At 32.5% G+C, this 22,591-nt stretch overlaps 1 protein-coding gene across 1 annotated transcript; it reads left to right on the top strand.

Moving 5' to 3' along the window:
- Nucleotides 1-1,258: 1,258 nt before the first annotated feature.
- Nucleotides 1,259-9,209, top strand: LOC128232914 (uncharacterized). Its single transcript, XM_052946716.1, has 6 exons — nt 1,259-1,347; nt 3,244-3,429; nt 3,819-3,897; nt 7,146-7,171; nt 7,602-7,698; nt 7,996-9,209. The coding sequence occupies exons 2-6, from the start codon at nt 3,244-3,246 to the stop codon at nt 8,142-8,144; spliced, it is 537 nt and encodes a 178-aa protein (XP_052802676.1). The 5' UTR covers nt 1,259-1,347; the 3' UTR covers nt 8,145-9,209.
- Nucleotides 9,210-22,591: the final 13,382 nt, after the last annotated feature.

Raw genomic sequence — 22,591 nt, 5'->3', positions numbered from 1 at the left:
TACCGGAAAGCGTCAGGTTCGCTTTTAAACATTGAATTATATAAGGCCTAAATTTAGCTGAAATGAGTAACCGCTAGGTGCTGTCTAATGTTTGTCCATCAAATTAAGTAAAAATAACTAATTTTGAATACAGTTTGCAAAAAAAATGTTGCCAACATAAAATATGTAAATGAGTCCATATAACATTGTACAAGAAACGTAATTGCTGCAATTCATTTGCATAAAACAGAAGTTGAATTTTCAACGACACTCACGGGCTGGCTGTCTAAAAATAATAATGTCTTAGTATATTGGTCATGCTTCAAAAGTTAAATCCAGAAAACAAGAAAACAATTTTAATTTCTTTGTATTTCTACTAGGCGAATTAAAGAATAAGTAACAAACGCAACAAGTCTATTGAGGCTTTCATACGTCTACTGACAGGATGTGGTGTTGGGTATCGATTTAATATCGCCATGCTGTTTCACACAACGCATCGCGACCTAGCGCTGTTTATATGGATAAGGAAGCAGAAATATACCGTGCTGGGAATTTTATTGAAATATCTTGCGACAATTGCATGTTTTCCTGTATGCGGCCGTTCTATGGAATAATTGAATTGATTTCGTCTCGCTGTATACTTTGATATTGCACTCTGGACTTTTATCGTTTGCCTTTTGGACTGTATACAGCATAAACAATATTCCGATATTTTATGAGATTAATTTGGACTAAAACGATAAGTTTTGGAATAAGCTTTGATTATAAAAAGATTATTTAAAAGGTTTGTTTTTCTTATCTATTGGACTTAAACGTATTAAAAAAAGTGTTATATCAAAGACAATATTTTATAAACTTTTGCATCGTCCTTAAACACAGTAACTACAAATGTGTTCATTTGCAAATGTGTTTAAATCAATTTTTTCTATTTAGCCTTAAGCCGTCTAATTATCTTCTTAATGAAAATGATAAATTAAATAATTAATAAATTAATCAGGAATAAAGTTAGGATAAAACAATATTAACCGAAAAAAATAATGATATTTATGCTAAATTGCATTTACAAAGGCCAGATCGACAGGAGAGAGAATACAGTATGTTTTCTCAGCAGCATTTACATTTGAAATGGCAAAAGTAAACAAGATCAAGAAACGTCTCTATCAGATGCAGGGAATTCGAAATAATAACAGATAAGAAATGTTTACATAAAAACCTCCCTGGTTATAAGATTTCTGAATCTATAAATCATTCCGCCTTTCAGTGCTAATACAAATGTGAAGGAACATACGTCTTTGTTAATTCAGGAATCGAAAGAAAAGCACCTTATTGTTAATAGGAGGTTGTGTGTGTTAATTTCGGGATCGTGAGGTTTGAATTTCTATATATTGTTGATAGGAATGCATGCATACATTTTATTGCTACTAAGACTATTAATACTAAGATTTAACTGGTCCACGTACTAGTTGAACATCAATTATGTATGGTTCGCACCAACTGTTATGAGTTCGCTCATAGTTGTGTTATTTTATTAATATATTGCTAATTGGATGTAAATCAGTCTGCATTTGTATTTTCAAACAGAAAATGAATATCAGAACTATATGCAAAAGATCACCATCATTTCAACCGTTTTCTAAGATACGTCGTTGTTGTTTTTTTGTTATTCTTTTTGAAAGTAGTTTTGTGTCTGAATTTTAATTTCACTCTTCAGAACACCACCAATTAGCCTGAATCTATGTAAACTTGAAAGCTCCGAAAATAAAAGAATAAATTTAGATGACCAACTACCCATAATGATAAAAAATAACGTAAAGAAAGATTGGCTCATTTTATAACAATTGTGAAAAAAGTAATTAAAGCTAATTCTAAGTCTCTCACGTTTAAACGATTTTGTGCGCGAGATTATTTGGCGGTAAAACACAGAACCCGGAGAAAACCCACTTGTCCCGCTCGATCCAAACAAACCAACAAACGTTCAGGCCCCTAATCCGGGAGTTCGCTTTGGAGAGAAGCGAGGTATTTAACCACTGTGCTATCAAAGAATATTGTCAACAGTGTAACAGTGATTAATACAGGTTTGAGAACTCAAACCCTCCGTTGCTTTAATTCCGGAGTTGCATTCGAAAGGACTCTTAATGTCCATGATTTTGATTGACATTAATTTAGACAAAGTGCCTGCCATGTAATTGACAATGAATACAAATCACGTACGTTGGTCAACGATCCGACCCCGTCTTCTCGGATACAGAGTATTATTCCTTAATGTAAATCTGCATTTATGACTGATGGAAAATGTCATTTGCAAGATAACTGTAAATTATTCCTCGTTAAATCCCATGGAATAGTGTAATGCGATTTCCATGACACCCAATAAAGACCAGTGACCCAATAGAGACCGATATGCTTGTTAACTACATGGTGCTATGGACAGTTTCGATTATCCGATTCTCACTTTTTTTTATTTTCGTATTAGTAATTAAATTCTATAGACATAAAATGTCACATATTTCCAGGCAGTGTCTTTTAAAGAAAGAAGAAGAACGTTGATAACTGTGAAGTATACTACACTGATGTATTAGCAGTATACCCTTATTGATTTTTAATACGTTTACACTGGCTTTCATCCAGTAATAGTCATATTTTTACAAAAATCAGTATTTGCAGGTCGCAAATTTAACTTTCAATTCATTTTTTAAGTTTTTTTTTTTAATTTATAGTTCATAAAAACTACTTGTCTTGGAACTTTTGAGTTTATGTTGTACTATAGAGTTGTGTCTTTTGTTTCGGTGCTTGTTTGGACTTTATTCTTGTACCAAGATATTGGTTGAATTTGAGGCTAGTGGGTTTTAAGGACTGTGTGCTCGTCCCTGTATTTTCCATTGTTTATTATTTCAAATGATAAAAAAACGATAAAGCCCACATAATTTTATTATTAACACATTGCATTTTAGTTAAAGACACACCGATATAAATGAAAATTGTAAGTACATATATTGGAAATAAGTGTTCAAGTTACAGAACATATTATATTATGTCTTAACCTGCGATAACAATGAAGCGTTAAATTATGTGAATCTCAAACAATGTAGACTAAATCTAAGATAACTGTTGCAGGTTTATATATAATATAAAGCATAAATATACCATAAGTCGCTAAAACACATTCTGAAAGATATTTCAAAGAAACGTTATCTCTCATTTTCGCTTCAGTATAATTAGATGAACTAACTAACCCAAACCTTAACCCAACTAGTACCTTTGCAGATGGTAGTGGAGACAGAGAAAGCGCTAAGCGGTCCGAAGACTGGCGTCAGTATCGCAGATAACGTCCAGTGCACGTATTCTCGACGTCAGACGGATAAGAAGGCCACGGTTCAGGACGGAAAGGATGTGGTCCAGGAGAATGGGGAACAGTTTGAGCAGCAAGAAATGGTGGACAAGTTTATTCAGGTACAGCGAGTGTTTCATTAGGCAACTTTTAATGGTAAAGCAAGTAAAATGTTAGTGTGTCGTATGATGGGTCTTTTGTTTTAAGCTAGTTGGGTTTTTTTGTTCTTATATTCTATCTTTTAAAAAAAGGCCAATACGAAGCAAGTGAAAGTCCTATCATTGCAGGGTTGGATAGCATGAACAAGAACAACAATTACATAACAAATTTAAACTAAACTACACCAATATCTCGTGAGAAATCCAATTATCATATTAAGAATCTTCTGTAAACACTTTACTATTGTCTGATGAACCAACAATTATACAAGTATGATATATACTTTGAAGAAGTATAATAGTAAATGTAGATATAATTCATGACGTCTTTTGTTATGTGCACGTATCATCAGGATGTGATCGAAAAGGCGAGGGCCGAATATAAACGTCAACAGAAGGCCGAATCAAAAAAAGGTTCAAAGCGGAGAAAAGGTAACGATTAGATTTCGCATTATATTTTCAATTGTTGGACAAACTCGGAATGGGTACTTTTATGAGCTACTGGTGTTAATAAAGTTATTACTTGAGTGTGTGTCTCTCAGATGCCAGGTCAAAATCGTCACAAAAGCCATACTGACAAAGCTCGCTCATGGTACAGTAATATTCTTCAAAGGACTGTATATAGACACTTTGTGGCCATGTGTGCATTATGTTACAAACAGGTACGTTGCAATTTGCATATGCAATTTGGAATCTTTAACATAACGCATCAGGAATGTGAAAATCTTGAAAGTTACAGCATTAACAAAACCTACTGTGCACAAATTATTTTAACAGTTTATATATCAAGATATGTCATGATACATAAACTGTTCTTGTGTTGGTCATGTCAATCAAGGAAATATCAAATTTCTAACACTTATTTTTTTTTATAAGATTTAACTGATGTTATTGAAATGCCGCAGCATTTGACCTGTTATTTTAAGAGAATATTCACTAAACCTTTGCGTATCACATGTCTGGTCTACCAAAGCTATATTTTCATCCAACCACAGAGGCTAGGTCATCCATACATTAAAACTTCCAGGTGAAAAAATAGTTATGTATTTGGTGAAAACATTGTTAAGCAGCTAATATCACATGCCATTATCTTCTTAAAGTGAATGTAAGTTTATTTTTTTGAATTTGAGTTTCTGTTTCCATGCTAGTTAATATAGGTACAAAAATAGTCACGATTCCATCTCTATCGGGGAAAAATCATGACTTATTACGCAAAGTTTAATCGCACTTTAAAGCCTACGTTTCTTTTAAATTGAATTTGCAGATCCTATATCTATGTACCTTCATTTTGATGGCTAACAATTGATCAAATTACAGCAGGAGAAACGAAATAGCGTTTTCCATTTCCGGCACATTATTCTAGTCCAAGCTCATTGCTGACACCATCAAATGGTTTAAGTCTAGCCTTTTCCTCACGAATACATCAGAGACACAAATGTATTGGCTTTCAGGTAATTATATTGCCAAACACACACTTTCTTCGACCTCTTCTTAACAAAATTTAATGCAAATGTTCTCACAAGCACACTAGAGCTCATCTGCGTAACGTTTCCAAACATTTGTTAAAAGAAAAGACGATGTGAATTTGTGAAGCCATATTCCATCAACAAGTTTTATTTATAATCCTTTAACCGATTAAATCAAAACTGTGATAAATTAGCTGCGCTTAGAACCTGACATGGAGTATTTAGACACATATAATATTGTAAAAAAGGCGTGAGCAATACATGCTTTCCCTTGCTGAGCATGCTCTCATCATGGTCTATAAAATTATATTTAAATATGCTTCTGCTAACTAGCCAACGTAAAATATTTTATATAAAACTGCATTTGCTTGCTTTACAAAAAAATTGTTTCTCTTACCCCATGACCAGAAAGTTAGAAATATACCACTAAGGCATAATTCTTTTGGCTTTAAAAAAGTGAATGTTCTCTTCAGGCTTTTGTATAAAACTCGGATGCTATCTATCAGAAATTTATATTAGGGCGTACCATCAACACCATTAAATTAATTACAATTACGGTTTAAATAGCAATGCGATGCCTGATTGAAAGCTCCATTATGATTTAGTGTTTGGGCCAGTGACAATCGAGGATTTTTTTCAAAATTTCTATTCATAAGTTTAACATACACTACCGAACAATCCGTGCTATGTTCCGAATGAATACATGTGCTGTCATTATGTTTTAAATATTTGATGTTGTTTAAATAAAGAAGTATAATAATGAATTATTTGTAATTTATTAAACAAAAAATCAACAAATATTTGTGTATACGAATGATCACTCAAAGCGAATGTTTCGTATTGGTAACGTGTAACCGAAATTGCAATCTTCACGACTAAGTATTTCACGTCATCTATAATTCGCGAACGCTATTCCGAAATAATTTTTTGGGTCCCTACGATTTGGGATTTACGGTGTTCAATTGTAGATATATTCTGACGAATGCACCAACAACTAGTTTATATAGAATATTTCAGTCAGTTTGATTTTCAACCAAGACTTTTTCAACTTGTAATACTAGGGTCAGAAGTTAGCGGAAGCATATAGTTGGTGTTTTAATTAATGTGAAGACTATCGAGGATTTTTCAATTTTTCAATTCATTAATTTTACGCAGATCGATTCATTGGCTGTGGTAAGCCCGCTCTACTTTCTATAGATTGTCAAAATGGAATTCTAACATTTTACTTAGAGGAAAAGTAAATTCATGTAGAGTATTACTAGTCCTAGCTACTCGAAGCCCTTATCCAAAGGCCCAATACCATTAAAACATGATTTAGTCATAATTTTCTATACGAAAGTGATATTCTATTCATAAATCGACAAAAACGGAAGCTATTTGTCAGAAATAAACATAATGACGTGCCATTACCGCCTCAAAATTAATTGCAATTAAAGAGTTAAAAGCAATTTCAATGTCTGATTGACCGCTGCGTAACGCTTTGGGAAAATTGTTATTAAGATGTTTAATTAGAAGTCCTAGCTACTAGAAGCGCAATCTAAAACGAATTAACAATTTGAACAACAGGGAGAGAGGCCGGAATATTGATTGTAATGAGAGAGGCATTCTTGTTTCTGACTGTCCCTACGGTTTTGCCACATATAATTTCGGAACTCAATATGCAAGTACATGGTCAATTTATACAATTTGATTTTCTGAAGATGGTCATTAATAGTGTAGAATTATTTTTTTCACAGTTCTTGCTATGTGATGCATACCGTACCATTTTGAAATTTTTCTCTCATGATGCAAACAAACTCTTTCACCATTTTAAGACATTGATGTTATCCGGTATTTAAGGCAAATGTTATATAAATTATGCCATTGTTTTTAACACTATGTATTATATTTGCCCAAACGATTAGACTCTTCGGCCATTTGAAAAAGAGTACAAACTTGCTTTTGCTTTTGAAAATTTTACTCACTTTATTGACACATAGAAAAAACTTTTGTGAATAATTAATTGGTCCTATTCATGAAATGTACCATACATTTTGTCCTTTGTGATTTATAGAAACATTTTCAGTTTCCAAAAATGATATTTTATCATTGTAATTATGTATCTTTTTCGAAAAAGTGTCTTTTTTGGATATATAGCAAACCTCTGTCGTAATTACTATATCATCTATCACTAATGGAAAAATCAAATAAAATAAGCACATGTCATTTTTTCAGAAAAAAGTAGGGACCAACCCACGAAGGTAAGATTTATTTTGTATTTCTCCCAACCCATACAAGCAATATAACGAAGCTGAAAATACCCTGAGAGTATAATTAAAGGTTAGCAGATTAAACCGTTTTTATTCAAAAGCAATTAGGTGATGACAACATATTATCCTGTAGTTTCAAAAAATTAGGATATAACCAGTATACCTCGTCTTCGCTCGGTCAGGCGTCAGTATGATACCAATGCATACCCTACTGCGTACATTTAACATTGGTTTAAAGCATTAAAGGATGTAATCATCGCTATCTCCTCATGGGAACAAGCATGTTCATTGTTTTTTTTTAGTTTCATTGTCGCTTTTTCTGGATACTTGATGGATCGAGTACTGCAATCCAATAATTTGTCATTTCCTGATCCGTCCGTAATAGCACCTAACACAGTCGTGTTATATTTATGATTTTCAGAATAAATCGTCGAAGAAAAAATCTGCCATCAGTAAGGGTACCAAGAAGAAACACCACTACAAATATTCGGACCCTGTAGATGAAAATGAGATTTTAGGTAAGAGTACACTAAATAAAAAGATAAAAACAAAAAACAATTTCAATATTCTACTTCATATTAGTTTTAGCCGATAACCACCTGAATAATTCTTATTTGACTTAAATTATTGGTAAATCCTACAAATATAATGTTTGTTCGTCGATATGTATAATACAGATTTTCGTTTAGTGCGGATGCTTTTTATTCCAACCTTAGGTTGCGGACAAAGAAATTGATGGAACAAATATATTCCTTCTGCGTATTGTACTGTGATGAAAATTAACAAACACTTTGTTTTCTTTCTCACACACACAGGGTATGTGGAGAAGGAGGAGGAGACGCAATTGCAATGGAGCCCAAATTTTGAAGATAAACGAAAAGAAGAGCGCCGACAGGAGAATGCCTACAACCGCCTTGCTGCCCCTCTCCGTCGCCTCTTCATGTGTTGCATCGGAAAAACCTGATTGTGGGGTTGGGGAGGAATGGGATGGGAAAGGGGACAGGGTTAGTGGCTGGTAAGAGTTTAATTGGGCTGTGTAGGAACTGGTGAAAAGATAAGTGAGCATAGTCACCTCGTCTTCTAACGTAAGAAAATCCTGCGCATGATGCACGACTGAATTGTTTTAAAATGTATATAACTAGTGGAATTATAGGAACAGCCTTGACACATTGGGGTTAAAATGGCGTTTGAATGAACGCTGTATCTGAGCAAATGTTTGAATGGTGGAACTCTGTTAAGGTCCCACAAATGAAGAGCAACATTTATCATATGCTTTACATGTCATTTCAAACGCTTGAATATGTTTCTCTTGATATATATGGCATTTTAAACACATTGAAGGCTTATTTTTTTGTTGACTCATGTGCATCAGTGTATAACCCATAATGTACTAATTTTTCAAATACGTTTACTATACTTATTCCTGCAATATATTTTACTCTAAGTATTAGTAATTCAATAGTGGAACTGCTTTCTTTGTGTTGGATTTACTTCCAATTTAAGAGATATATAAGAACATGTACAACAGTTTGCGATTTTTGTTTTGATTATCTATTTGAGCATTGAATAAACCCAAATCATTAGTAGTGAAGTGTTGTCATTTTAACTTTGCACAAAAGTACAAGACCTTTTTGTAGCTACATTAAATAATTCGTTATTCGTGAATTTGTCTTTATTATTCACTCAGCTGTCAAGTAATTGTTCGGCTCTTTACACTTTTATTATTTACAGAAAAGAAAAAAAACTGTTGTGTAGATATTTTTAAAACATCACAACACATATTATATAGAATGTCAAATGAGAATCTGCAAAATTGGGAATAAAATAAAATATGAGACCAAATTGGACTTATTTGTCAGTAAATCTATTAATATCACACGACATGGTGATTATTATAACATTGTTTTCTTTCTCTTCATCCATAGAAATAAACGTAATTAATCATGGGTACATCGACTATGCTTAGTATGTTTTTTAGCATTATTTGAATTGTTTACATTTGTCAAATGTGTTATATTTTCTTTTAATATATCCGTCAATTAATAATAATAATTATTCAGACTATGTATATTCTTTTTAATAAAATGCTGAACTATGCTCTAAGTCAGTTAATATGATTTGCCTTCCCTACCGATAATGGCCATACAGTGACGTAGCGGATAAAAATGCTCTATAAGCCAATCGTTGCGTTGTTAAAGATGCATACTAGAAGCTGCATGTACGCATTCTTAATCAATACTCATTTTTGTTGCATACGAATTAACCATTCTGAAAATAAGAAACAGTAACAAAAAGGAACAAAAGGAAAACAATTGTCTTTTGAGACACTCTAAAAGTGTCAACGGACTTGAAGACCGACAAGTGGAGTGGTGTTGTTTATCGATTGTAGATCGCCATGTCATATCACACTGAACCAAGACAAAGCGCAGTAACCATAGTTAGGGAAGCAGAAAATGCAAAATTGTATGTTTCCCAGTATGAGGTCGTTCTATGAAGTAATTGAATTGATTTTGCTTTGCTTTGTACTTTGATTGTACAATCAAGACTTGCAACGGTTGCCATCCAAGGATTATGAAAATTTATCAGAACAATTCCGATTCGGCATGAAAAACAACGTTGAGGGTGTCTTCACCTTTTAAAGTAGAGGCAGAACTTGACCAAAAACTGAATTGCCTATAATAACAAAGTTCCCTACTTGCTTCATAACATTTTCGAAAATGTTTGCTCAAATGATGAAAATCTTGAATAGATTTATTGAAAGGTGGTCTTTATAGCTTTGTGATTTATTTCCAATTTTTTGGTCAGGCTTGGCATTCGTTTTCATAATGCACTAAATTGGCGGTAGGGAGATCATTTCTTGAGTCTCAGGTCCAATAATGTAATACTATAACACCTATTCACTATGTTCCCTGCGCAATTCAGTAAAGCAACTTGTCATCTACGAAACGTGTGTGTTAAATAAGAAAAACAACGGTCGACAAAGTGTTTGCCTTTTATCACGTTTGTTTTTATTCGCTTAATAATACCAGTTATTTGATTTATTGGACCTTTAATAATGTATGCTATAGGACCGTCTCTCAGACGAAATGTTTCAAGCTCCATAAACCGGTCGTGATTTAGCTCGTGCCATCGATAACACGACATACTTGACAGAATGGTTTATGGAAAGACTATAAGTATCTTCCATGGCCGAGAGTGTAAGATACGTTCATTCCGACCCGAGGTAGGGTGTTTTGCGGAAACGAAGTTTACCGAGCGGCTAGGGTAGATGCTTTTTCTCCCACCTCAGTTATACAAAATTAAGTAAAAATGTATTTGTTGCTGCATCTCTTTTGTGCTTAGTGAACATAATTGCGTATGGATATGTGATAATTCGTGGTTGTCATGGATATGCGCGCAGTGATTCAGATTGTTTATAGTCAAATCGGTCTTTAAATAGTTCTATGGAGAGTGAAGCATTATTTCTTGAAAGGTGCTTGAAAACTGTATTATAGTGACATTTGAAGCGAGAAATAATTAATCATCGTTCTAAATATTGCCACAGGACAAGGTTTGCATGATGCTACAGACGACAATCTTCAACAAGGGAGGTAATTACAATATGGTGACCATTAAAAAGGAGTTCCATACGGGCATTTTATCTTCGCCCGTGGGCAAGATAAGAATTTCTAGCATGTTTAAATCATTGGATCTACTTATATGAGGTGGGAGAAATGTTTTTATAACACCCTGAAATATACGCAATACATTTTAAAAAAAATATATGATTTTTATCGACACGTTATACGTTACAATCCGTATGAAATACCGCTGTTCCAACAGAATAGTAACACATTTTGATTATCTTTATTTTTATAACGTCTTAAATAGAATGATCTCAATTTCTGATTAGAAAACGCTTGAGGTGTCAAAAAGTCATGAATTTCAAAACGTATATTAAGCTTTGGTGTCGATTCTGGAATATATTAATCTGTATCAAGAAATATTTCTAAATTTTGAATGATTAAAAATACTTATGTGAAAAACTACAGAAACAAGATCAGTAGCCAAAAGTTTAAACATTAACCCGGTTTAATGGCACTTGGTTAACGCTAAAGACATAGAACACAAAAACAAAAAATCACAAACAATAAACATGGAAGAACAGCACAAAACTCCACAAACAGCACATTGCATATACTAAATAGGTATGTTTATCAAAACTCGTGTTCCGTATTTACACGCAGGTAAATGCATGACCTGGGCTGATTGAATTGTTAAAACAGAACGTCAATAAAATCACATTTATATAAAAAGTTACAAATAACATTACTGTATCTTTTTTCATCGACACATGGACGAAAGATATTTATTGAGTTGAGCTAAGAAATCTTCGTAGTGGAAAAATTGAAATTCATTTCTTCGGCAAAACAGATAATATCAAACCGTTTACTGTTAACTTAGTTATGTCTCAAGAAATGTAGAGCTTTCTTTTAATCTCATTTAGTGTTCAGGCTCAACCCTCTACTCATGGGATCCATACGCAATTAATTATAAAAAAATGCTATAAAAAAAACAAAAAACAAAATAAGTACATTACAAAACCGCCTAAATTCAATCAACTTACGAAAACAGCCGCCTAGTTCCTATTATAAGTTATAATTTACTTTTACGCGAGTCATTTAGAAGCTAATGCATTCCATCTGGCTCATATAAAGACAACCTCGCGGCATGTCGATCTGAACACTCAGAGAGTTAGCTTTTGTTTTTGGAACTATTTGTCGTCGCCTGGCGTTAATTGGCAGATTTTATATGTATAACCATTTCAGCTTCGGGCTTACAAATGGAAAAATTACAGCTTACATACGGAATAGAATTTCCATGTTCGGCAAGTAAGTGTAGCGCAATAGTTCGAAAAACATCAAAGTGTTTTGCAGATTTGTTTCTCTAGAATAGTTCAGACGAATTTTTAAACTTTTAAACGAGATATCGTGCGTTCAATTTGACATCTTGTTAACAAAACATTTTTTCTTGTAACCAAATTGATGAACTGAAGTTATGTTACGTTTTACGCAATGGTTAAAATAAGACAATATTTCATTAAAATAACGTTTCAGTTATTTGTCCTTGAAAACATGATTTGATTTAAAGGTTACATTAAGAACATAAAGGGCATATTTGGCAGCGGTATTTGTTTTTTATGAGTATTCACAGAAAGTGTCGCAACTCTCATGGACACCACTTACGAATGACTATTAAACTTTAACCTTCTTAAAATTAACGACAACTGTTCTTGCATACCTTAACGACATTTTACCTGCTGTTAGAAGTAAGACCGAACCCTTTCGATTGCATTGCTAAAAAGGCGTTCACACAAATAGTACACTATTTCTGTTAATTATCTGACGTGTGATTATTTTGATACAACAGCTTTGCTTATTTTCAAGTATATTTTCCCCTCATATCCAAATGTGCAGAAAATCAGAAAATTACACGAATCAGACACAATTTGCCCGACTAAAGTGGAGTTTGAATTGTCAGAAAACCCAGACATTTTCTGTCAGAAAAAAAACAACAACATAGTGACGTGCCATTACCGTTTTCAAATTACAGAGTTAAAAGCAATTACAATACCTAATTGACAGGTACTTTACGTTTTGGAGGAAGAAACAAATTCAGCCAAACATCACGAGTCCGACTACTTAAATGCAATTTAAAACGAATGAACATGACAATTACTAGTGTAGTATAAAGACTTTCTCGGCTCGTGCTATGAGGAGCATACCGTGACACTTTGGAATTGTTCACTAATGATGCAATCTCCTTTACCATTTTAAGACATTGATATATATCCGGCATTGAAAAAATGTTATATATACCATGGCTGTAAACACTACGTATTTTTTTCCAAGAAATAGTTTGGTACTCGATTACCCCTTTCACATGCAATATCTAACATGGCCTCTTTCGGAAAAAAAACTGCGTACCAAGTCCTTAAGCGCTCTTTCATTTTCTTGCACATTTATTGGTGCGTTCCAAAAACTGTTGCGGATTCAACATGTTACATATTATTTTGCCCCATTCATTAAATTACATATAAATGCAATTAACTGCATATACTTTCCATATTTGTGCTCAACAGAAACGATTAATGTTGTGCCTTCAGATATCCACCATTCATTATTACGTAAAATATCAATTCAGTGACATTTCAGGAAGTGGTTCTCAACATGTCATGATGGTTTTTTTTTTAAATTGAAAAAGATTCGATGTTGGAGCTATGACCATACAATGTAAAGTTAACTTTTCTATTGAAGTGACACAAATGACGTCACAACAAAAATATTTATTGAAGCAGCGCGCGTAATAATTGTATCAATATTCAAATTGGCTTTTATTTTATTTTGTTATTCTAAATGGAATAATCACAAACTATAAATCTAGAAAAGTTTGATAACAAAATTAAAAGTTTTAAATCTACCAGGGAGTTTAAAAGGACAATATCATTTTTTATGCGAATATGTTGTGACAAAGAGCTTGGTTAGTATGGAATTACGGGTTTAGCAATTGATACAAATATTTGAGAAAATCATAAAAATCATAGACAAAAGACAAAAATTTGATTAATTATTAATTTGGATGATTTTTTACAACGATTATTTTGTTTGTAGAATTATTTCTGCCAAAAGTTGCACGCTGTCGTTGACCTTAATCAATGATATGTACTATTTTTGGATTCATTTTAGGATATAAAGCAAATTTACAGTGTTGTGTACTGTTTTGATATAAACGCATTGCCTAACATTTGTTATATAGAAACTATTTCTTCATTTTAGGCCTTTAAGAGATTTAACCTCGAAGCAAAGACCAACACCGTATTTCTGCACAATTATACAAAACGTGGATGAAAATATAAAATTAATATATTAGCACATAATCCGGTCGTTTTAAAAGCCTATAAGATGATGACGATATATTATCCAGTTATTCCGAGAAAAATGGGCATTATCAAACGATGGAATCATCGCTATTCCCACATGGGAACGATTTTGTTCATTATTATATTAGTTGTATTGTTGTTTTTTACCGTTAAACTCGCTGAATCGATAATTAAATGCAATATTATGTCAATTCCGGTCCGTAATAACAATTAACACATTATTGTTATACCTATGTTTCTCGTAATAATTCGTCGATTTTATTAAAACATTTTACAGCAGTAAATTGTAAGAAGATACATTACTAGAAACAGTCGAAGCCTGTAGATGAAAAGGAGATTATAAGGTAAGATGCCGTTAAAACAATGATTTTAAATGCATTAACAGTATTTAAACTAAGCCATAAGTAAATCAAAACCAGAAATAAAATATTCAACTAAAAGTATTTGCAAAACATGCAAAAATAAAGGATATATATGTCAAAACAGCTATTAAGAAAATCAACTTTTAAGCGACTCTTCTTTTTTCACTTCGGGCACCTATTTAAATCTCCCAAAAGAATATTCAAATTTTCTGAAAACGTGTTCGTAACACTGAATGTATCATTTGTAATATTTTAGTTCCTTATAGACTGTTACTTGTTTCACAAGTCTTTATATTTAATATGTAATTGTTTAGAATCATCTTAAAGTGTGAAAGAAGCGGTGCGTGCATCGTTTGAATCCAAACTAATTTGACGAAATAATTGATCAAAGTATCAGTTTTGAATTAATAATTAATCCTCATGCAACAAATATAACTAAGCAGGAACAGTAACAGAATGTCATATCTGTTTGTGGAGACATGCATGAAGGGCCAACTACGGATGTGGTGATAATATTCGAATAATAGTATCTAAATGGGTTTTGCCTCGCTCTAAACTTTGAATGTACAAACAAAACTTACATCGTTTGTCATTTGGTCTATCAACAGCATCAGCAATTTTCCAATGCGTCACGACAGATATTCATCGCATTTGACTTAGAATGACAAGTTTGTTTTAGATTCAACTCCGATTTTCCACAAATATATATTAAAGGGTTGTCCTTTTGATTTAATAGACTTCAACTGTCAGTTATGTTGTACCATGAACAAATCATCATTTAAATCTGCGTTATTTTTAAATGCATTAACATAGGTAAAATGAGTTTGAAAACAAACAAGACTATTCGATATTTTCATAATTTGAGACAAAATTAAACATTTCTATATTCAATCGACAAGTAAACAAGATCAAGAAACTGCTCAATCAGTTGCAGAAGCTTGTAAAATACGATCAAAGGAATGTTTACACAAAATATCCGATTCTCAAATGTTTTTAACATGTCTGTAATTCGCTGCAAAAACAAGCAAACTAAGGCAAAACATATGCCTTTGTGAATAACGAAATCAAAAAGCACTTAAGTTCAAAGAGAAATTTGTGCTTTTGATAATTTTGGAAAAGAAGGATATGTAATCAAGCTTTGATATTGAGATGCATATACACACATTGCTAGGTCAGATGATTCACGCATTAATTAAACATTATATATTTATTGGTAACATGAAATTAATTCTCAGAGTATCACCCTTATAGTACAGATACATTAATTATTCTGCATCATACATTTGCCAATGGCAATATTTGAGCAGCTTCAAAATGATAGCAATGTTTCTATCCATTTCATATCTAAATTTGGCAAGAATTATAAAATCAGCTCCTGTCATCGTCTCGTATAAATATACGTGAATAAACGAGTCGACACCAGTTGAGCTTGAGATTGAGAAATGATTTTCTTGAGTCGACCCCAGCTTCTCGGACAAAAGATGACAAATTTAGGCTTGATTCCTTGACGTAAATCAGCAACTGCGATTGATGGGGAAAAATACATTTGCAAAGGAGCAGTAAAACATTTCTTGTTTAAACCCATAGAATCGCGTGATAGGATATTCATGACATCCAATATAGCCCGATCGAAAGTGGTCTTTGTCTCCTGACGATTGCAACCAACACGATATTGGTAACATATCCGAAAGTCAAAACATATAACGCACCGATAGACACAATCTATTATATGCCAATTGATTGTTGTTATAGGAAACAGTTTTATGAAGTATCAGTTGGTCTGACGGTTTTTCTATTACGAGTTTAGAATGCAGTTGCTGCTCTTTGCAATTTGATACAAGTGTCCTTTGTTGCGAAGTTACAGCTGTAAAAATGGAACCTTGTCACTTTAAACAAAAATTAGTAACTGTAAAGACGCATTAATAAAAGAATAAGCTGTTTTTACAGATAACCACTGTAACTGATAGATTTTCGAAAAACATTTTTTTATTTTTCAATTGGAATATTTTATTATTAGGAAAGCATTATATTAATTTTGTTTCGTTATTTACTTTCCCGAAAACGTTGATAAAAGCACTAAAATGAAACTGCTGTCTAGACTGTTTGTGCTATATGCTATGACTATTTATCTTTGAGAGAGCAAATGGCATGCTATATATTCAATGTGTATGTTTCAACAGGATATCATTGAAAAAGCAAGGGCTGAGTTTCTCCGTCAACAAATGGGCTACATAAAACGTTTTCGAAACGGAGAAACGGAAACAAATATAGTTTGCAGCTTATTGCTAGTATTGGTCCAAATTCGAACTTGTAATTGTATTGCACTAAACTGAAACTGCTGGTCATAATATTGATCTTGCAAACACCTTCATTGTGAGATACCACGTTTTATTAATTATTTATTAGTGAGCGAATTTCCATTGGTTTGTCGTTTTGATTAAGAACTAAAGCAAAAATAGTACGTACTTCCCCTTTATTTCACCTAATTCGTTGAGTTAAGCCATTTATTCGAATTATGGGATATATTCTCTTAACAAGTAGGCTTTAAGTCAGCCAATTGTATAAGCCATATACCCGCCGTGAAAAAGCTCCCTCAGCTGTGACATGAGACAAATAAAACTTGATAGAACGGTTTTTGGAAATCCATTTTATTGCAATTTGAAAGATATGTAACAAATCTTTGCATGATCACACAAAACTTTCATTTATATTACTTGTTTTAAGAAAAACATTGCATGATATACAGTCCATCTATTTTGAAACATAGTTCTGTTATCTTTTATTATATAACACAATAAAAGTTAGCTTCTTCTGATATTAACTAAATGATCTACCTGAATTTAATATTAAACAGGTTTTGTTCTTTTTAAAAAACATTATCAAATAATGAAAAGAACACTATTTTTGAATGTTCATTGAATCCAATCCCGAAATACGAGGCCAGTTTTTTTTTTCTGTTTTTTTTTTTTTTTTAAATCTAAACGCTTTGACGACCTTGCAAAACGCATGATTCAGAAAAAAATCTAGTTTCTATTTTACGCGCAATTGTCGCGTAAGATATGTTGGTATTAAAGTCAAATGTTAAATCATTGCCTGCAGCTATATGATTTTTGAAGTGAATACTATTGAAAAGTTTTGATAGTTAAAATAAATATAAAATTTGACTGTGATGAAGGATCTCCTTTATAATATTGGAAGTGTCCTTGTGGCATTTGTCGCACTTAGAAGTCATGCATATTCTCATACTCATATTTGTGTTGATGCATATAAGCTCAAAGAAACTTTGTGGTGAAGTTGGCAAAAGTCAGCAATACTTTCTTGCTAGACAAAACGTTTACTTTTTAAACGCTTTTTATGAAAAACTGTTATGGTATTAACGTAAGTACTCAAGCCACATGCCCTATCTTTTGAATGGCGTCTCTCAAGCCTAGTATTTATCATTTCAAAAAAGGTTACCCTTCCATCGCTGCCTGGATTATGATTATGTGTGTCTTATTACAGGAATCCAAATATCATCTTAAAGCCGAGAGCGCTGTATGGAGTTAATGTGAGGTTATATTCAATATTTTGCTTTTAAATTGATTAATCTACGGAATAGGACACGAAATAGCAATTCCATTTTGGGCTAATAAGTCTGGTTCATTTTTGTTTTAAAAACAATTCAGCGTCAAATACATTTTTTCTCTAAACTAGTTATTTATAGAAAGCGCGCTTTCTTTGACCTCTTTGAACCACATTCAAAACATTGTCCTCACAAGCAAATTGGCTAATATGCAACTGTTACTGTGTTACGTTTAACACCTTGGTTTAAATCAGAATAAGGTAAACTATAAGAATATATTCCATGAAAAGTGAAAGTCGTATTCTAATAATAATTTGAATTAAATAAGCGTAATGAGTGTCATTCTCTAGCACTCAGGTATAAAGTTTTATGAAACCTTGTCTTAAATGCATCGTAATAATTTTATAACTAAAACATATTTTAGCTCCTCGTTTGGTTCGAAACAAATTTCAGTATTTTATGTTGTCAACAATAAAAAATCCTTTTTCATTTTTTCTTGTAAATGTTTGAGCTTCAATTTTACTTACCTTATTTTAACTTCCTTTCTTACATGCAAGGGAAGAGGCAATACAAATTTAGCAAAACGAAGCTAAAATGCTTGACAAAGTGGATTCTATATTATCAGAAACATCGGAAGGTATATGTCAGTAATAATCATTGAGTCTTGTCATAAAATATTATAAAACAATGTTTTTGATTGATCTCTGTATATCGTTATGGAGTAAACATAAATTAAGAAGTCGATATAATATAACCATCCCTATCTGCTAAAATACCAATTCAAAACATATTAACAACCGGGATAGGAAGAAAGTAGAAGCATGATCCTAAACAAGTATAGAAATTAATTTATTTTAAGGCTGTTTCTGGTATGGTCCGTAAATCATTTCGAAACTGGATTTAACTTCATATAATTTCGTTTACTAGTATTTACTTAATATGTCTATTGGAGATGAAAATCAGTTCTAGATGTTATAAGAATTAATATGTGAAGTCGTTTGACTGTGCTTATAATGTGGGGTATATGATGTAGGCGTTTTCGATACTTGATGCAAACTCTTATATCATTTATACAACATGATAAAAACCAGAGGTTCCCACGAACAAGTGAGTCGGCATTATACAATAATCGACTAGGTAGCCATTGAATATGTGAATATCAGATCATATTATATTGCTCCTTAGTGAACACCTGTTTTATAATATGACAATGCTATTTTCATATCCAAATTTATTTATGAACATGCAAGAAAAACTTAAGCAATGATTATGCATGATAAATCTCAAATAGCGCCCAGATAATAGTCTACGCAATTTCTTTATTAACATCTTGTTCGACGGAAAACAGGAAATAGTTATTTCGGTATTGACGTTACTGATTTTTTTCCAGCATCGTGTCCGCTAATGTATATCTATAACTGATTTAACGGCAATGTATTGGTATGAAATATGAAGTTTTGAGATTGTTTTATAATAGGTCATATAATAAATCGTTTTAATTACTGAACTAATAGCGTATCAATTGGTATGTTCGAGACAATATTCCGCTGTCATGTATTTTTTACTAGAAGGATTTAACAATATACCCTTTCCAAAAAATGTAGTTTTCTCACTGTTTTTTTTACAGATGTAGCGATCTAATTTTTCCCTTCCAAAAAATCGGTCATTTCAAGACAACAATTTCAGTGGCCCTCTCAGAAAATGTAACGTTCCCACCGATAGGTGCTTAACAGAACATGCAGCGTTCTTACCTAAACTTTCGAGATTGTGTAGCGTTCTCATAAGTACTTTCCAGAAAAAAAAAGCATTCTAATAGGTCCTTTCTAGAAAAAGGAATCGTTCATATCGTCCTTTCCAGAAAGTGTATCATGTTCAATGTCCTTTTCTAGATAAAGATCTCATCAGCCCTTTCCAGAAAATGTAACGTCCTTCCTGCAGATATAGAGTCCCAATTGTCCTATTCAGAAATGTTACTTTCCTATCGGATATTTCCAGAATATGTAGTTTTCCAATTATCCTTTCTATAAAATACAGCGTTCTATTCGCCTTCTTATTGGTCTTTTCAAAACAATTTAGCGATCTTAATGCTCTTTTTCTGGATAGGTTGCGTTCTCATCGTCCCTTTCCAGATAATGTAGCTTTCTAATAGCCCCCTTTCCGAAAATGTCGCATTACCATCGATCCTATTTTGAAAATGTAGCGTTTTTACCGGTCCTTTTGAGGAAATGAAGCGTAATTATCAGCCATTTCCAGAAATGTGACACATGTATCCTTTCAAATAATATAGCGTTATCATAAGCTGTTTTTAGCCATTGAACCAATTTTAACGGCCCTTTCCTGAACTTATAGCACTATCATAAGTACTATCAAGAAATCACTTATTGGACATTTCCAGCAAATGTAGCTTCAATTGTCAAGTTCTATAGGTCCATTAAAAAGTTTCCAGTTCATATATATGCCCTTTAAAAATGTTTTTCCACAAAATTTATCATTCTCATCTGCCGATTCTGGAATCTTAAGTGTTATTATTCGCATTCTCCAGAAAATAAAGTGTTATCATTAGCCATTTTGATAAAATGTAACGTTTTCATAGGATCTTTCCAGAACATGCCTCCTACTATTCAGTCCTTTTAAGTAAATGCAGCTTTTTAATCGACTCTTGCTATAACATGAGTACGGAAGATATTATACATTATCCGTCCTTCATATTAGAACTGACATAATTATACATATTTCTCTTAGAAGAGACGAATGGCTAAACTTCGAAGGTAAAACTTACTGTGATTTGTTTTATCCATCTACAATTCACGACTTCCATAACTATGATAAAATGACAAGATAACGATCTAGAAGTTAGCTACAATGAGTTGAGAGTGAGGTTGAGATTTGATTTTATTATTGTTGTGAAATTGGGTCCTTGTAGTTCGAATCAATACGAACGTAAGCATTGTGATCGTGTGAAGTATGCTTGAAAAGTACATGTTTACAAATTTTTGTAATGATCACTCTAAACATTTCAACTATGTGTTGAAATATATTCGGATAACTGCTAAGCATGTGCATTGAATATACTTTTTCCTTTTGCTTAAAAAGAGTGCAAACTGTGTATAAGACTAATTAAAACATCTTTAGTACATATTATGGATTATGCTTAATCTAGTCAGCCGATTTAAGCTTTTTGATCTTAATTATTTATGTTTAAGATTGAAAAAGAAGCATGAAATGCACTCACAACAATATTATTGTCATTCAAACAAAACCAGTAATTGTATTAATAACCTTTAACAATTGAGAGTCTCGTTCCACTTCCTTTAAGCTGTTTAGCCTAAATAAATTTAATGAATTTAATTATACACACAAGGTTTCAAAACTGCATTAATTCTTGCAAAATCATAATTTGTAAGGACCTTTGAAATTAACGCCATTGCAAATGTCAACTTTGATTCAAACAGTCATATTGTTAAATATTAGAATTTCTTATACGGAACAATACAAAGGAACAAATGTAAAGTAAATGATAGTTCAAGGAATATAGAATATGCTCTTAGTATTACACGTAAAATGTATGAATCTGATATATTATACTCTAGAAACCAAGGGTAATAAAAGTTGCAATAACATATGATAGCACGCTGGGACGATATTCGCATTACCAAGCATTATAATTTACCAATAACTTGTCTCATTATGAGTATATTGGACCGCACTGAATGAGATGAGATGCCACGTAAATTTCGAAAGCAGCTTTAAACCCTAAGCGACCTCGCTGAACGTACAAACATGAAACATGAAACTTATTTGCAGTACGAATGTGTCATTTCCATTTCAAGCTATCATAACGCAAGTGTTCAATGTTTATAGTTTCCCTTCAAATACATTCAGATGACGTTAAAGCACTCTCTATGCAATCATAAGTGATGATATTTACGCCGACGATCCCATGGGGGAGACATGAGCTTAAAATAAAACTTATAGTACGCCAATGATATTGATATCGGAGCTTGTCAACTTGAAATCGTTTTCAATTTGCCCACGCCTTATGAAATGTTAATATAATGTCTGGCACTAATCGTTTTAAGTTGTATTCGAATACCTTTTATTTCAAGTTATTCGATATACGAGAAAGAGAGTACATAAATAAGCTTAGAATAAGAGGATTCTACCGACGTGATGCTTCAATATGTTATGATCTTTGGTCGATTTCAAAAGGTTTTGATATATATTTCTATATAGCTAAATATACTTTATGTTCATTTCACACTTGTTTGTTACTCATAAAAGCTTTATCTTTCCTGATAAGAGAGCCGAAAATAATGTTTAATTGTTGCCTGAATTTACGTTACGAGTTAAATAATCTAAAATAGTTTCGATATATAGTATTTAATTCTGCTGAACTTCTTCCTTAAATAAGAAATCCCAAAGTTAGGGCAAAGCACGAACAAAGCTTTCTTTTTTATGTAGAACTTTAAGAACATACATTATCATGTTAAGTGGATGCTATTAATTGTGGACGAATGAGAATCATGTTTTAAACATTCAAAAACGACTTACGTAATCCTAGAGGAAGT

This window comes from Mya arenaria, chromosome 4, assembly GCF_026914265.1.
Source record: "Mya arenaria isolate MELC-2E11 chromosome 4, ASM2691426v1".
Classification (NCBI taxonomy): domain Eukaryota; kingdom Metazoa; phylum Mollusca; class Bivalvia; order Myida; family Myidae; genus Mya; species Mya arenaria.
The sequence above is the reverse complement of the archived record's forward strand: the minus strand, read 5'-3'. Positions and strand labels throughout refer to the sequence as shown.

Coding starts and splice junctions, on each gene's coding strand:
- LOC128232914 (XM_052946716.1), top strand. CDS start 3,244: ATGGTAGTGGAGACAGAGAAAGCGCTAAGCGGTCCGAAGACTGGCGTC. Junction 3,430..3,818: donor TGGTGGACAAGTTTATTCAG/GTACAGCGAGTG, acceptor ACGTATCATCAG/GATGTGATCGAAAAGGCGAG. Junction 3,898..7,145: donor AGGTTCAAAGCGGAGAAAAG/GTAACGATTAGA, acceptor TCATTTTTTCAG/AAAAAAGTAGGGACCAACCC.